Below are 17,668 nucleotides of genomic sequence, written 5' to 3' on the forward strand. Positions count from 1 at the left end.
GCCCAGGGTTAGAGGGCAGGAAAAGCCAGCCAAGGAGACCGGGAAGGGGGCGGCCGAGAGCTGGGAGGACGATGGCCAGGGAGGGCTCTCCCAACCCCTCGAGAGGAGAGGGCCCAGCTGCGCCCCGGGCTGCGGGGGACGGGCCCTGAGCAAAGGCCGGTGCATCTGGCCCTCTGAGGCCTCCGGTCACTTGGAGGGGGCAGTTGGGATGGAATGGGGGGGCAGCAGGCAGTCCAAGGGGTTAGGGAGCGGAGAGACGCCATCCTGGGACCAGAGTCAGCAGGGATGGAAGGGGCGCCAGGGCCCCGGGGAGGGATGGAGGGCAAGTGGGAGCTGGGGGTGATGGAGGGCCATCTGGGGGGAGGAGGATGGAGGGCATCCCTGCAGTGGGGGGGAAGGGGGCACTCGATCTAGAATAAGGGACGAGGAAGGGAGAGGGGGCAAGGGGTGGACGTGGGCTCCAACGGAGAGTCTGGGAGGTGGAGGGCTCCCTCCTGCTCCAGGCCTCGGGGGGCCCCCTTGAGCAGGGGTCCCTTTTGCCTCCCTGGGCCCTCTGAGCTGGCTCCGGCATGGTGCTGGCTGGCCTCCCGCTGTGGGTCTGGGAGAGACTGAGGCAGAGGGGCCGAAACCCCCGTGGGGCAAACCGGCACCCACAGGGCAGCTCCACGGGGGGCGGGGGGGGGGGGGGGGGCTGGGTCCTGGGGCGGAGCTTCCGGCGCATCCCACTTGGTGAGGACCCCTTCCCGGGGCTCTCAGCCCCCTCCTTTGCCGTCCCCAGTGGTCAGCTCGGTGCTTGGCTCAGGGGGTTCCTTTTGTGACCCCAGTTGGGGTTTTCTTGGCAAAGATATTGGGGTGAACTCAGGTCTTAGAAGCCAGGCTCTTCATGCTGGTGTATGGTTGGTGATTAATAAGTGCGCCTGCCAGGGCTCAGTGGGGGGGTGGGGGGAGGGGGCTCGGTCAGTGCGGCCCGGTTCCCCTCTGAGAGCCCCCCCCCACTCGGGACTCTCTCGAGTCAAAGCCTGATTTCCCCCAGCCAGCCCCAGAGCGGGGCTCCTTCTGGCCGCGGGGGTCAGGAGAAGGCTTCTACCCCACCCATTCGGGGGGCCGCCGCTTCCCCACGGGCTCCGGTAATAAAAACAGCCAGCAGCCCCTCGGGCCGGGTTCAGGGTCAGGCCACCGTTGGAGTCTCTTGGGGCCCAGCCTCTGAACCCCCCCCCCCCCCCCCCCGCCGAATTTAGGAACTGTTAGTAACTGCCATAAGCCGGCGGGGCTGGGGTGGGCTCCGGCGTGCTCCCTGGAAGAGCCAGAGTGGTGGCTGAGCTGGCCCAAAGAGGGGGCCCACTTAGCGACCCAGGAAGGGGGGCTGTCCCGTGGGCCAGAAACCCCTGAACCTCTGCCCTTGGGAGTGGGGGCAGGGACAATGGGGAGGGTGAGGCCCCGGGAGCCGGCTGCCCAGTGGGGGGCGGGGGCGCCGGGAAGGGGGGGGTGGGGGGCGCTGTTTTTTTTCTGTCCGCTGTGAAACCGGGAAGGGAAGATGTGGGTTCTAGGCTGTTTCCTCATTTTCCGGCCGCCCCGACACCGCCCAGCCCCCCGGGCAGAGTGCAGGGGCGGACGCGGCCCTCCAGTGAAGGGAGGAAGGGCCCCGCTGGGACACAGAGGGGAGGAACCGCTGCTCGGTCCGCGCCGCCGGGATGGGGAGCAGCGCGTTCTTGTTGGCCAGCTACCTGGAGGAGCTCACGGCCCAGGAGTTCAAGAAGTTCAAGCTGGCGGTGGCGGCGGGGGGGCTCCCCCGGGGCCGCCTGGAGAAGGCGGACCCCGCGGACCTGGCCGGGCTCCTGGTCACCCACCACGGGGCCGGGGGCGCCTGGCGACTGGCCCTGCGGGCCTGGCGGCAGATGGGCCTGAGGCGGCTCTGGGAGCTGGCCAGGAAGGAGGCTGCGCCCCCAGGTAAGGCAGCCCCGCCCTCGGGGAGGGACCGCCCCGCCCCCAGGCAAGGCAGCCCCGCCCTCGGGGAGGGACGGGCGCGCCGCCCCCAGGCAAAGCTGCCCCGCCCTCGGGGAGGGACCGCACCGCCCCAGGTAAGGCAGCCCCGCCCTCGGGGAGGGACCGCCCTGCCCCCAAGCAAACTGCTCCTCCCTCAGGGAGGGACGGGCGCCCTGCCCCAGGTAAGGCAGCCCCGCCCTCAGGGAGGGATGGGCGCGCGGTCCCCAGGCAAAAATGCCCCGCCCCAGGTAAGGCAGCCCCGCCCTCTGGGAGGGACCGCCCCGCCCAGCCAGTCGGGCCCACTCCTGGGCTGCCGCTGGGGGCTGGGCTGAGGTTTCCTGGGAGAGAAGTGAAAAATGGAAAGGGTTAACATCCTAAACCCGGGTGGGGGGGGGGGGGTGGGGGGGGTGGGGGGGGGGGCAACGGTTTTGTCAACTCTGGGAGACAGGCAGGAATGGGGGGAGGGGTGGGGAGCACCACGAGGGAACCTGCCCACTTTCCAGACTTTGGGACCCTGAGGGGGAGGAGCACCCCAGGCTGGAATACTTGGGGAGGAGGGGTGGGAGCACCCCAGGCTGGAACCCCTCCCAAGAAGGGGGCGAGGCCCTGTCTCCAGGTTGTTGAGCATCCTGCCCTGGAGCTGGTGCTGGGTGGAGGGGGCTGTCAAAGGCTGGGGGGGATCAGAGCAGCCCTGTCTGAGGCAGCTCCACCTTGGGGGTCAGTTATCCATGGAACAGAAGATCCCAGACAGGTGGAAGGGCTGGCGGGAGGGGCGTGGGAGCCCCCAGCCTTCCTCCAGGGAACACAGGAATACAGGCCTGGAAAGGGGACGGGGCTGCCCTCGGAGCCCCAGAGTCTGGTCCCAGAGCCCCTGGGGCGGGAGGTCAGGGTCCCAGCACAAGCCGCTTGGCTTCAGGCCTGGGCCCGGAGGCTGGCATTCCACACCCCTGGGAGCCTGGAGTCTAGAAGCCTGGCTTACCCTGCCCCGGGTGTCCCCTGCCTCAGAGCCCCCCTGCCCCGGGTCTCCCCTACCTGAGTCCCCCCACATGGGGGTCATCATGATCCCAGGGTAGGATTCTGTGGGGGTTGGGGGCTCAGTTACTGAAGGGAGGGTGTTTGCCGTCCCCGAGTCAGGAGCCAGCCGCCCACCCGCTTCACCCGGGAGCTGTGGGGCCCAGACCCGGCTGAGGACCCTTGGAAGGAAGGCAGGACCAGGGAGGCTTCCCACGCTGGCCAGCCGGGTGACCCTGGGCACGTCCGCTCAGCTCCATCCGCCTCTCGGCTCAGTGCCGGGCGCTGGGCGGGCAAGCGGGGGGAGAGGGGTGGCCGAGGCCGGGGCCACCCCCAGCCTGCCGGACCTCCAGCCTGTCTCCCCCCTCCCCCTGTCCCCTCTGTCTCAGATGCTGCTGAGGCCCTCGGTGGGGACAGATCACAGTCGGGGGACGAGGCGTCTCCAAGGACAGAAGAGCCAGGTGAGTCTGTGCCTTGGGGGGCTCCAAGGGTCCAGGTGGAACAGTAGGGAGCCCTAAGCTGGGTATGGATCCCGGCAGCACCTGTGACCTCCCAGGCACGTTCTCCCCCTGCCCGGCTCCTCCACTCAGCCTCAGGTGAGAGCTGGGCAGAAGGAGCCAGCACGGGGCCTCCATGGCCTCCAGGGCTTCCTGCACTTCCGGGGCCTCCACAGCCTTATTTATGGGAATCTTGAACATGAAACAGAAAACATGAAAATAGGTGAATTTTGAAGAATATTCCATTACCAGCTTATCTTCCCTCTCTGCCCAGGACTAGTCCCCTAACTCCCTTCAGAAATGAACCAAGGGGCCTCTGCAAGGGAGAAGGATAGCACGATGCCTTCCAGGGGCCCAGGAGACAAGGATGGCAGCCAGGCCAGGGATCTGGGCTGGAAAGGCTGGGGAGTGTAGAGGGACGGAACTCTGGACAAGTGTGCTTGCAACAAGGGGTTAAGTCAGTGGAACTGATGTGATCATGGTTCTCTAGTTCATATATATCTAGTATGAAATAACGATATAGTCTCTCTCATCTGACATAACAATACAGTCACTCTAATCTGATATAAAGGTACAGTCACTCTAATCTAATATAACGATACAGTCACTCTAGTCTGACATAATGGTACAGTCACTCTACTCTGATATAACGGTACAGTCACTCTAATCTGATATTACGTTAGAGTCATTCTAGTCTGATATAATGGTACAGTCACTCTAGTCTGATATAGTGATACCGTCATTCTCATCTGACATAATGATATAGTCACTCTAGTCTGATATAACGATACAGTCACTCTAGTCTGATATAACGATACAGTCACTTTAATCTGATATAACGATACAATCACTCTAATCTGATATTATGTTAGAGTCATTCTAGTCTGATATAATGGTACAGTCACTCTAGTCTGATATAGTGATACCGTCATTCTCATCTGACATAATGATATAGTCACTCTAGTCTGATATAACGATACAGTCACTCTAATCTGATATAACGATACAGTCACTCTAGTCTGACACAATGATACAGTCACTCTCGTCTGATATAATGGTACAGTCACTCTAATCTGATATTACGTTACAGTCATTCTAGTCTGATATAATGGTACAGTCACTCTAGTCTGATATAGTGATACCGTTATTCTCATCTGACATAATGATACAGTCACTCTAATCTGACATAATGATACAATCACTCTAGTCTGATATAATGATACAGTCACTCTAGTCTGATATAAGGGTACAGTCACTCTAGTCTGATATAACGATACAGTCACTCTAATCTGACATAATGATACAGTCACTCTAGTCTGATATAACGATACAGTCACTCTAGTCTGATATAATAATACAGTCACTCTACTCTGATATAACGGTACAGTCACTCTAATCTGATATTACGTTAGAGTCATTCTAGTCTGATATAATGGTACAGTCACTCTAGTCTGATATAGTGATACCGTCATTCTCATCTGACATAATGATACAGTCACTCTAGTCTGATATAACGATACAGTCACTCTAATCTGATATAACGATACAGTCACTCTAGTCTGACACAATGATACAGTCACTCTCGTCTGATATAACGGTACAGTCACTCTAATCTGATATTACATTACAGTCATTCTAGTCTGATATAATGGTACAGTCACTCTAGTCTGATATAGTGATACCGTTATTCTCATCTGACATAATGATACAGTCACTCTAATCTGACATAATGATACAATCACTCTAGTCTGATATAATGATACAGTCACTCTAGTCTGATATAACGGTACAGTCACTCTAGTCTGATATAACGATACAATCACTCTAATCTGATATAACGATACAGTCACTCTAGTCTGACATAATGATACAGTCACTCTAGTCTGACATAACGATACAGTCACTCTAGTCTGATATAACGATACAGTCACTCTAGTCTGATATAACGATACAGTCACTCTAATCTGACATAACGATACAGTCACTCTAATCTGACATAATGATACAGTCACTCTAGTCTGACATAATGATACAGTCACTCTAGTCTGATATAATGATACAGTCACTCTAGTCTGATATAACGGTACAGTCACTCTAGTCTGATATAACGGTACAGTCACTCTAATCTGATATAACGATACAGTCACTCTAGTCTGACATAATGATACAGTCACTCTAGTCTGATATAATGGTACAGTCACTCTAATCTGATATAATGATTTACTCACTCTAGATTGGCTTATATGCTGTAATGATGTAATTGTACTAGGGGATTTAAGGGCTGAAAGAACTGGGGACAGGTCTGTCAGTAAGAATGAATAGACAGTGAGGGAGACCATAAAGACACTAGATTCTATTCCTGACCATCCTCGTGGTATTTATCCTGCTGAGACCAAGGCCTGTCCGAAGGATCTCCAGAAAGGTAGCCCGGATATTATAGGTAATCAGCTTTAACCCATTTCCCTGAGAAAGGCCTTGTTGTTTCCTAACCAGCAGCCATCTTTCTTTTACAAGAAGATATTCTGAGGATTCTGGACAGGGTTTTAGAGGCCAGAAAAATGTCATTTCCTCAGCTTTCTGTTTTTTTGAAAAGAAGAGGTCCTAAACGGGCTCCTACATTCCCCTATCACTCTTCTTTCCAGCTCCCCTGTTGGCCCATCACTCGTCTGACTCCTGTGTTCCTCCATCACTTTTCTTTTTGGCTCCTGCATTCGCCCATCACTCTTCCTTCCATCTCTCACGTTTGTTCATCACTCTTCCTTCCCGCTCCTGTGTTCGCCCATCACTCTTCCTTCTGGCTCCCGTGTTTGCCCAGCACTCTTCCTTCCGTGTCTCTGATGGGCCTGTTGCTCTCTGGGTCCTGCCTCCCTTTGGGTTTCCTTACCTTAGTGTCTGGGCTGAAGCGCACCACTGGCTGTGCTCTCTTAGCATGGTCCTTGCACTGCTCAAGACAAGGTGTGTCCAGGAGAGATCTGCTGGGAAGTGGGCTTGACCAGACCCACGGCACCTGCCTTATTCTTTTTTTTCTCTCTTGGGGTTTTTTTCTCATCTTTCTTTTCCTTTGAACTTCTGTTCCCAGTGCTTTCTTCTCCATTTCCCCCCCCCCCCGGAGTCTTTATTTTAATTTTATTCTCTCTTGTTTAATTCATTGTGAGATGAGACTCATTTTAGAAGCATAGGATTTTGCGGCTATTCTGATTAGAGGAACCCGCGGCCCGGGGAGTTCAGCGCAACGCCACTATGGTGTCAGAAGCCTAGAGTTTGAATCACAGCTTCGAGTGGCTCGGGTCGACCTCTTCCTCTCTCTGTGACTCAGTGTCTACAAAATGGGGTGTTCTCACCCCTCTAGCTTTATGTTTGAAGATTCAATTATTACAACTCCCAGCTTTTTTTTTCTTTTGGGGTCCTAAGGTTCAGTGAAGCAGGCGGGGAGGTCCAGGGGGTCAAAGCTGCGGGATGAGGGCCCCCCAGGAAGGGGGCAGGGAAGGTCCTCCAAACCCTTCATGATGGCCCAGCCCCCCCCCAGAATCACCTGCCTGGGAAATGGCGAAATAGGGGGGCTTGGCTGGCCAGACCGGCCCACTCATTCTTCCTGCCTTCAAATCAGGTCATGCGGAAAAGTACCGGGCCCGGGTGAAGAAGAAATTCCAGGTCCTGGAGGAGAGGAACGCACGCCTGGGTGAATGGGTCAACCTGAGCCAGCACTACACACGGCTACTGCTAGTGAAGGGCCACGCCAGTCCTTGGCACCGAGAGAAGGAGCTGTTGGCCTCTGGAGGGCTGCACGGCCTCCTCAGGGAGGAGCACCGAAGGCCCATCGAGCTGGAGACTCTCTTTGATGCCGATATGGGGGAGGCGGGCAGCCCCATCACCACCGTGGTGCTGCAGGGGGTGGCCGGCATTGGCAAGACCACCCTGGCCCGGAAGGTGCTGCTGGACTGGGCCGCGGGCACTCTCTACCCCGGCCGCTTTGACTACGTTTTCTATGTCAACTGCCGGACCGTGGAGGTGCTGGCCCCCCTGAGCGTGGCCGAGCTGCTGTCAGGGTGGCTGGAAGCCACAGGCCCAGGCTCCGGGCCTGCCCCGGTGCCAGCCCTGCTGGCCCGGCCCGAACGCCTGCTCTTTGTCTTTGATGGCTTTGATGAGCTTCTGTGGGGCCCGTGGGAGCAGAAGGCTGGCCCCCATGTCCCAGGGGAGGAGAAGCAGCCGGTAGACGTCCACCTGAGGAGCCTGCTGAGCAAGAGGCTGCTCCCCGAGGCCTCCCTGCTCATCACCACGCGGCCCACGGCGCTGGAGAAGCTGCAGCCACTGCTGGAGCAGCCCCGGCTGGCCGAGGTCCTGGGCTTCCGGGCTTCCGAGAGGAGGGCCTATTTTGAGAAGTACTTCCTGGCGCCGGGGCAGGCTGCCAGAGCCTGGGCTGCCGTCCAGGCCAACGAGGTCCTCTTCACCATGTGCTTCGTGCCCCTTGTGTGCTGGGTATTGTGCACCGGGCTGCGGCAGCAGATGGAGCGGGGCGAGGCCCCCGCCCAGTCTGCGCAAACCGCCACGGCCATCTATGTGGCCTTCCTCTCCAGCCTCGTGCGCCCGGACCGGCACGGCCCGCCCAGGATCCCGGCCGCCGGCCTCCGGGGCCTCTGTTCCTTGGCCGCCGCCGGCCAGCGGGAGCGCAGGCTTTGGTTCCAGGAGAGGGACCTGGCCTGCCACGGGCTGGACGCGGCCACGGTCTCCACCTTTCTGCAGATGGATCAGTTTCAGCATGAGACCGAATGCCGGGCCACTTACAGCTTCTTCCACTCAACTTTCCAGGAGTTCTTCACGGCCTTGTTCCTGGTGATGGAGCGGCCGCGCTGGCCCTTCCGCCAACCTGGCTGGGGGCCGCTGCTGAAGGGCCCCTCTGGCTTGCAGGCTGACCTCCCCCTGACCATCCGTTTCCTTTTTGGGCTCTCCAGCCGGGAGAGGGGTGGTGCCCTGGAATCAATGGTGGGAGAGCCTGTCCCCCGGGGGAGCCAGCGCGTCCTGCTGAGATGGATCCAGAAGCAGGCAGCCCAGGGCCCCGGGCGGGCAAAGACCCTGGAGCTGTTGTACTGCTTGTTTGAGACCCAAGAATCCGAGTTTGTCCGCAGGGCCATGGGCTGCTTCAGGGAAGTGAAGGTGAGAGTGCACACCAGGATGGATGGCCTGGTGGCCACCTTCTGTCTGCGAGCCTCCCGGAGCACCCTGGCGGTGGAGCTGGACGGGCTGGGCTTGGGAGCAGCCAGCCTGGGCTTCCAAGAGCCGGGTCTCGCTGACCGAGACACTGGGACCTATTCCCTCAAGGACATATGCCAAGACTTGTCCTCTGGGCTCTGGGTGCAGAGGAGTCTCTCTGAGCTGGGGCTGGGGGAGGACGCCCTGGGGGATTCCGGAATGAGATGGTTATGTGAAGATCTCCAGCAGCCCCGATGTCCGCTGCAGTCACTCAGGTAAGTCCTGACCGGCTTCCTTCTCTTCCCAGCAAAGGGACAAAGGAGGAGGGTCCACGCTCCGTCCCATGTGACCCTGGGTAGGTCACTTCCTCTATCTAGGGGCTCATCTTTCTCATCTGAAAAAGGAGCTTTGGACTTGATGATGTCTAAGCAGTGTGCAGACCTGGTGTGCTGCATTGGCCAAGAGACTTGGCTTTGAGCTTTACGGCACCATTAGCCGCCTGTGGCCTTGGGCAAAGGCTCCCCTCCAAGGGCAACTTTCTGACGTTCTGTGATTCTGTCTGTTGGGACTAAGGGATCAAGGGAGGGCATCAGAAGACCAGCATGGGGTCATTTTCTCCCAGGGCTTGCCAGGGACACCCAGTATTCAAGGTCAGAGGGATGCATTCGTTGACTCTTTGGGGCTTTGGCTTGGGGCAGGGGGAGGGTGTATGGAGAAAGGCCATTAATGTGGCATTTTCCCAGGTTGCTGAACTGCTGGCTCACTTCAGATTTTGCTGAGAGCCTCTCCTGTGCTCTCAACGTGAGCCATACCCTGACGAGCCTGGATCTGAGTTACAACCCCTTGGAAGACCAAGGCGCAGCATTGCTCCTCAGGGCACTGGAACATCCTAGCTGCAGGCTTCAGAAGCTGTGGTAAGAGCCTTGCCTCATGGGCAAGGCCATAGGGCACTTCCTCTGCTTTGGCTATAAGCGCCCAGTCTTTGCTTCCTCCACCTCTTATCTCTTACATCACAGAAGGAACTGTTCCTCCTGCTTCCCAAAAATCTTCTTTTTACCTGTACTGAGTCCTCAGTGTCCTGAGTATCAGAAACTTCATAATAGATGCTTAATAAATGTTGATTAATTGAATGATTGATTGATAGCAGGGGAACCTAGAATTCACTGCTTCCACTAATATAAACAGAGAACATAGTAAACACTAAATAAAGGTTTACTGATTGATTAACCAATATTTGATCCTGGAAATGATAGGGAGCTACTGGTGTTTATTGAATATGGGAGTGACATGTTCAAGCCCATACTTTAGGAAAACCATTTTGGTGGCTAAGTAGAATACGGACTAGATTAGGTAGAGACTTGAAGCTGGCAGACCTCCCCCCATCACTCACTAGCCAGCAGCTATTGTAATAGTCCAGATATGAAGTGATGAGGGTCTGTACCAGGGTGGGGACAGCATCAGAAGAGAAAAGGGGACAAATTGGAGAGATGCTGCAGAGGTGAAATGGACCAGAGATTGTATAGAGGTGAAATGGATCAGAGATGGTGCAGATGTGAAATGGACTAGAGATGCTACAGAGGTGATATTGACCAGAGGTGATACAAAATGAAATGGACCAGAGATGCTGCAGAGGTGAAATGGACAGAGGTGATGCAGAGGAGACATTGACCAGTGATACTGTGGAGGTGAAATCAACAGGTGTGAATTAACAGTATTAATTGGATCTGGATAGGTGAGAAATAGTGAGAAATCCAGGATGACTTCTGTATTGGAAGTGTGAAGGATGAGGGGCATGATGGTGCCCTTCACAGTAATAGGGAAGAGAGAAAAAGGGAAAGGTTTAGGGAGAAAGAGAAAGAGTCTGACTTTGGGCATGTTAAGTCTAAAAAGTCTCCTGGACATCCTGTTTGAGATGTCTGGAGGTCGAGTTGCATGAGGGACATCCTTCTTCCTTTAATATTTATTGAACTTTATTCTGCAAGTGACTACAAGATTGTTTCTGAGGACACCCCAAGGAGGGATACAGGCAGAAATAGCTGTCTGTTCCCCACTAGCATCTGTCCTCCAGGAAGAAGACCAGGGCCCTCCTTTTGGGCCCTCATCTATAAAATAAGGAGGAAGAAAGGACCCATGCAGGCGAGCCGCACAATGAATCTCTCTCAGCTTTGGGACTCAACCCCCTTTGGCATTGCCTCCCAGCAGGACCATGGCACCCTCCACATTCAGATCTTCAGTGGCAGGAAAGCTTCCTTCTATTCTGGAGTCCTTAGGACCTCATCTCTGGCTGCCCCCAAACTGCTAACATGAAATGGCATCAGAGTCATAGCCAGAGTCTGAGACGTTCATGGTCCTCAGCCTCATGGGGGACCAGGGACACCCAGTAGTGGACTTTCCCTTCTTGTGCTGGAAGAGGAGCTGTTGAGAAATAGCCATATGGTTCAATAGGCAGCTCACTGACCTGAAAGTGAGGAGAGAGCTGAATTCAAGTCCTACCTCAGATACTTACTAGCTGTTTAATCCTGGACAAGTACCTTTCCTTCTCTTTTGGCCTCAGCTTTCTCATCTATAAAGTGGGGTGATAGTGCGAGCACTCACTTTAGGCCTGTTTTAAAGGCTTAATGATACAATATGTACAATTAGCAGCCTTGAGAGTTCTACTGGATCGTGGCAGCGGCTGCTGCTGCTAAGTGATGAATAATCACTGGCTCCCCATTCCTTGTGTGTCCATCCCCTAGTCTGAAGAAATGCCATCTCACCGAGAAGTCATGTGAGAATCTTGGCTCTGTCCTGGGCATCAGCCGGACCCTGCAATGGCTGGACCTGGGCTTCAACGTCCTGGGAGACTGCGGTGTGGGGCTGCTGTGTGGGGGCCTGCGCCAGGCCAACTGCCAGTTGCAGACACTCAGGTCAGTTTCCAGAGCCTCCATCGGGGGTCCTCCCTGGCATGGAGGCTTGGGAAAGTGAGTTCTCCATCCCTGGAAGTATTCCAGACCAGGCTGGAAGGTCCCTCTCCTGACTCTTGGGGTAGGGAATATCTGGTCTGAATTGATGGTACGGGGGTTCGAAAGGCTACAGCAGGTGGAGGATTCTCTTTCCCAGGGAGTCATGTGCTGACTTCTTTGTCAAGTTGATCAGGGATTTCTTTTGGGGAGGGGCACCCCCAGAGAAATGCTTTTTCCACCTGCTCTGCACCTGAAAATCTCAGAGAGGGGAAGTCACTGGGCTGGCGTCCCCCAGCCAATGGGAGCCTGAGGTGGGACCGGGGCTTCCTGTCTCTGGGACTACCGCTCTAACCACCACTCTACACTGTCTCTCACTCTGGCACCTTCAAGTCGATGGAGTGGTGTTCCCACCCTGGGGGGTTGCCTGATGTTCCCGCCTTGGGGGGCACCTGGGTGGTCCGGCCTTGGCTGACTCGGGAGGGGGATCTGGGCAGAAGTCCCCAGGAACTTCTGTCAGCGCCTGGGCTTCCCGTACAGGTTGGGAAACTGTGGCCTCACTTGCCAATGCTGCCTCGACCTGGCCTTGGTGCTCAGCCTGGGGGCCAGGCTGCTCTGTCTCTACCTGAGCAACAATGCCCTGGGAGACTCAGGGGTGCAGCAGCTGTGCCAGGGACTCAGGGCCCCCCACTGCAGGCTGAGGGAACTCAGGTAAGGCGAGGCCCCTCCGGGTGGCTTCAGGGAGGGGAGCAAGGGGCCAGAGCCTGCCCGGGGCTGGTGCCCCAGCGGAGGCCTCCTCTGGGGGAGGGTGGCCAGGGCATTCAGGTCTCCCCTGGTCTGGCCCCGAGACCGCTAGTTGCCTGCCCCTGACCCTCCGGTGCCCTGCCCTGCAGCCTGGCCAACTGTCGCCTTACCCACGCCTGCTGTGCCAGCATCTCCTCTGTCCTAAGTGCCTCCAATAGCATCGAGTCCCTGCTCCTTAGTGGCAACGACCTGGAAGACGTGGGGATTCAGGAGCTGGCTCAGGGCCTGAGGCACTCCAACTGTAAGGTGCAGGAGCTGAAGTAAGTGCCCCTTCTCCCCTGGGGTGACAGCAAGTTGTACAAGACAGAAGTCCCCAAAGCAGATCTGAGGGCCTGAGTGGACCACCCAATCAGGAGGAGGGAGCAGCAAGAACTTCCACAGTTTCCCTTAGGAGGGCAGAGACTTACTCTGTTTGTGTCCTCCATCCCCCTTGTTAACCTTGAACCCTCAAGAGGAGGTTCCCTCATCTTCCCCCTTGCCCCCAGCCTTCTCTTGTCCAGGTTGACAGGTTTTTTTGCGGTCCCTTTTGTCCCAACTACCTTCCTCTGAACCCTGAACAACTCCTCTGTGGGGCTCGGGGAGACCTGGGGACCGGCCACTGCCCCGGGGCTGCCCAGCGCCTCAGACCTTCCACGAGTGTCCCCAGGCCGCTCTTCCTCCTCAGCAGGGTCTGCTCCAGCTTTCTGGGGGGGCCTCCACTTTGCCTTTCTTGCCTGGCAATTGCTCCAGCCCTATGGATGCCCAGACATCATCTACCTACCCCTTGGTGCACAGGGGCAAGAGAGAGGGCCCCTTTCTGGCTCTTCTTTCTCCCCTCCCCTCTTTCTCCTTCTTCCTCCCTCCTTCTCCCTTGCCCTCATCTCTGTTTTGCCTTCTTTCTCCCCCCTCTTTCACCTTCTTTCTCCCTCCCTCCTTCTCCCTTGCCCTCATCTCTCTTTTGCCTTTCTCCCCCCTCTTTCACCTTCTTTCTTCCTCTCTCCTTCTCCCTTGCCCTCATCTCTCTTTTGCCTTTCTCCCCCCTCTTTCACCTTCTTTCTCCCTCTCTCCTTCGCCCTTGCCCTCCTCTTCTTTCTCCCTTCCTCTTTCTCCCTTGCCCATAATGTTCTTCTCTAAAACGTAATGGGAGCAAATTTCTTGGGGGGCTTCTGGAGGCAGCCTTGCTTTCAGTTCAGTGTAATCACAAATGCAGCCAGGAGTTAAAGTCCAAATCCTTTATTTTCTCCTTCCAAGTCTTGTTTCTTTTCCTGGGGCCTGGTTAGCTTTAACAGAGGCCTATCTCTCTCCTTGGTTCCAAGAGCTTAAGCTGCCTTCTCGGGCTTGTGAATCTCCTTGACTGAATCCTAGCTGAGGCTCTGAGAGCTTCCAGTGTACTTGTGCTCTCTGGCTCTGAGAGCTTGTGGCTTATATGCTGTACACTGAGAAGACACCAATCATTATATCACAAGGAAACCATTATTTGTTGTAGGATGAAATCGATGGTAAACTAGATTTAACCATTGTCTCCTCAATTCCACTCAGTACTTTGTTTCAAGTTCTGGCCTATAACATCTTCTTGTAGGGTCAGATCAACCATACTGAACCATGCTAAATGAGATTACTATTGTCTCTATCCATTCCACTGACTTAGTCCCTTGTAAGAATCAGAACACTTGCCTTCCCCCACTTTTGGCCATCTTTCGGCCTCCCTCTGCATTTCCTAATTTCTTTGTTTCTCAGGCCCCATTGGGGAGAAGGTTGCAGCAGTCGAATGGCCTATTTTGTAGCCTTCACCTTCTTGGCTTCTCCTCCGGCAGGGTGAGGAGCAGGATTTCAGGGGATTTCCTCTGGGGTGTCAGGTCTTTGCACTGAGCACCATGGGCCCCTCCAGCCTCTGTTGATGAATGGGGCCAGCTTGCAGCCTCCATTGCAGTCACTTAATTGTATTTTATTTTTTTTTCCATTGCCATATCAATAGTTTTCACCATTCACTTTTCTAAGATTTTGACTTCCATTTTTTCTTCCTCCTTCCTCCCCAGGCAGCAAGCAATCTGACACAGGTTATACATGTAGAAGCGCACTTAAACATTTCCACCTGTAGAACCATATGTAAACATGTTTGAACAAAGAATCAGCAAAGGGGAAAAGCACAAGCATGGCCCCCCTCTCCCCCTGCCAAGTGAAGAGAGTCTGTTCAATCTGTGATCAGATCCTGGAAGGCTTTCTCTGGGTATGGATTGTATTTTCCATCACCAGTCTTTTGGAATTGTCTGGAATCACTGTGTTGCTGAGAGGAACTAAATCTATCGGAGACGGTCACTGCACAATGTGGATGTTGTTGCATTCAGTGTCCTCCTGATTCTCACTTCCTCAGCATCAGGTCCTGTAGGTCTCTCTGAAATCATCCCACTGGTCACTTGTAGAACAATAATGTTCCCTAACCTTCATGTCCGATACCTTGCTCAGCCATCCTCCAGCTGATGGGCGTCCCCTCAGTTTCCATTTCTTTGCCACTACAAAAATGGCTGCTAGAGATATTTTTGCACATGGGTCTTTTTTCCTTTTTGATGATGTCTTTGGGATAGAGACCCAGTGGAAATACAGTTGCATCCACAGCTTTACAGCCTTCTGGGTATAGTTCTAAATTTCTCTTTAGAATGATAGGATCAATTCATAACTCCACCACCAAGGCATTAGTATTCCAATTTTCCCATGTCCCCTTCAGCATTTATCATTTCCTTTTCTGGCATATTAGCTGACTGATAGGTGTGAGATGTGAAATGATAGCTTTAACTCTTCATCTGCAAACTACTTCCTGTAACTGACTCAACTTTCCCCCTAAGAATTTGGATGCTGTACCACTTGGTGCACACATGGTTAGTAGTGATATCGCTACATTGTCTATGAACTTTTAGAAAGATGTAGCTTCTTTCCTTATCTCTTTTAATTCGATCTATTTTTCTTTTTGCCTTGTGTAAGATCAGGTTTGCTACCCTTCTTTTTCATTTCAGCTGGAGCAGCCTTTTACCTTTATAATGATTGTTATAAACATTTTATAGGATTCTCTTTTTTAATTCATTCTGCCATCTGCTTTCACTTTATGGGAGAGTTCAGCCCATTCACATTCATTATTACACCCCTTCCCTTCCACCCAACATGATGGAAGGGGGAGAGATGCTATTATCTTGGGGATTTGATAGGACTCTGAGACCCAGAAGTGGGGCTGGCTCCTGGATGTCCCCTTGCTGGGAAGGGATCTGAGGTTAGGGGTCCCCAGTCTCTGAGCTGGGCGTTCCAGTCCTGTCCCACATCCTTCTTAGGGTTAGAAGGCTTCACCAAGAACAGGAGTCTGCTGGCCTGGGAAGGGCAGGGCAGGAGCGGACACAGGGTTTGGGACAGGTAGCAGAGACCTTGGGGTTCGAGGGTGTCCCTTCAGGCCCCAGCAATCCCCTTCTAACGGGAGCCCCTTCCCGTCCTGCTCTGTGCACAGCTGGACACTCCCCCTTTCCCCATCTCAGCCCAAGGTCTTCCTCACAGCCCCTATTTGTCCCCCTCCTGCATGTCTCTCCCTCTGTCTCTCCCCACCCTGCAGGGTCCAGATGTGCGGGCTCACTGGGCTGGGCTGTGAGACACTGGCCTTGGTGCTGAGCAGCTGCCCCAGCCTGAGGCAGCTGGACCTCAGTGACAGCCGCGTGGGGAAGGAAGGCGCCAAGCTGCTGGGCCGGGCCCTGCTTCAGCCAGGCTGTCGGCTGCAGAGCCTCAGGTGTGTGACTGGGCAGCAGTGGGACCCCTCTCAGGCCGGCTCTGGATCTCGACAGGTTGTTCCGGGCAGCCTGCTGGGGGGCAGTATGGGGCTCCAGAGGGAGAGGGTGGGGGCTGGAGCCCCTCTGAGTCCCACGCTCTGGATCTCGGCAGGTTGTTCCGGACAGCCCTGAGTGAGGCTGACAAGGCCGAGCTGGCAGCCGTGGCCAGAGCTAAGCCTGGCCTGGAGATCTCCTACCTGAGTGACAACAGGATCGGGTTATACCTTTTGGGGGCCCCTTGATCTGGGGAGTAGGAGCAGCAAAAGGCAGTCCTGAAGGGGACCCTGCCCACCGCCCCCACCACCGGATCTCAGAACCCTTGGCTGCCCACTCCATCTCTACAGGAACTTTGGCTCCCTGGTGCCTGCCCCATAAAACACAATGGCCAGGTCAGCGTTAGGACGGGGGAGCATTAGAACCTGACCCGCTGGGTCTCTGCATCGCTGGACAAGAACCGCCAGCATCGCGGACTCTGTGGAGGAGCCTGGCCCACAGAAGGCCCTGCCCCCTCCTCCCCCCCCCCCCCCCCCCCCGCACTTCTTAGCAGAGGTGGGGGTCGCTGTGTGGAAGCCCCAGATTTTTTTCAATCATTGATCTCCTTGCCGAAGTGTTTTCTGCTGTTTTCACAAGTTCTTTCCAATAAGGGGCGCTTCTCTGGGTGTGGCCGACGGAACCCCAAGATGGCGACGTGATCGTTTCTGGAGAGAAGGCAGTAGATGGAAGTGGGGCCCGAGGCGGGCAGCGGGGAAGGGACTCTGCCAGGGTCACTCAGCTTGCTCTGGAAACAAGTGCCAGGAGCTGAAGGGACTTTGAGCTCAAGGGAGGAGGGGCTTGCCGAAGGGCCGGGGCTCTGTGCAGCCCTCCCCTCAGTCCTCCACCCCTGGCAGCAGGGAGGGGTACAGAAGCTGCTTCCGGGCAGTCCTCCTGGCTTCTCCAAGTGGCCCCAGGACATCGGGGCACCGCCTCCCCCAGAGCAGGGAGAGAGGTGTGTGAGGGCCCCGCCTCAGGCTTCTGGGGATGGGGCAGGGGACTGTGAGTTCCCAGCTCCCGAAGGCCCTGGAGCGTCTGGGTAGGATTTCAGCGAGGGGGGGCCGTGCAGGGTCCTTCCCGCCCCCACCCCCACCCTCTGGGGCAGGGGCCAGAAGCAGAGTCTCCGGGTGAGCAGGGCCCTCGAACTAGGGAGGGGGGCCTCCTTTCTATTCCATTTGCAGCGCTTAGCCCGGGGAAGGCCCGAGGTGCGGTGGCCAGGGAGGCTCCTCTCCTGCTGCGGCCTCAAGAGGCCGGGGCTCCTGGGAAAAGCCCCCGAGGTCGGGAAGGCGGGTCCGGCCTGAAGGGCCCAGCGCCACAGCTGGGGGGGAGGGGGGTCCGGCCGGGCCCACAGCTCGGGGGGCCTCAGGCAGGGGCCACTGGGGTGGGGCTTGGGAGTCCGGCGCGCCCTGCCCTAGCCTGGGGGACGCGGCGGGGTGGG

At 55.9% G+C, this 17,668-nt stretch overlaps 1 protein-coding gene across 1 annotated transcript; it reads left to right on the forward strand.

Moving 5' to 3' along the window:
• Positions 1-1,500: 1,500 nt before the first annotated feature.
• Positions 1,501-17,595, forward strand: LOC141564522 (NACHT, LRR and PYD domains-containing protein 12-like). Its single transcript, XM_074307077.1, is given in 10 exon segments — positions 1,501-1,947; positions 3,384-3,455; positions 7,099-8,953; positions 9,422-9,592; positions 11,414-11,584; positions 12,158-12,328; positions 12,511-12,681; positions 15,990-16,188; positions 16,191-16,253; positions 16,255-17,595. Coding segments are annotated over 10 exon segments (3,207 nt in total). The 5' UTR covers positions 1,501-1,691; the 3' UTR covers positions 16,333-17,595.
• The last annotated feature ends 73 nt before the right edge of the window (positions 17,596-17,668 follow it).

The sequence above is a fragment of the Sminthopsis crassicaudata genome, chromosome 3 (assembly GCF_048593235.1).
Source record: "Sminthopsis crassicaudata isolate SCR6 chromosome 3, ASM4859323v1, whole genome shotgun sequence".
In the NCBI taxonomy this organism is placed as follows: Eukaryota; Metazoa; Chordata; class Mammalia; order Dasyuromorphia; family Dasyuridae; genus Sminthopsis; species Sminthopsis crassicaudata.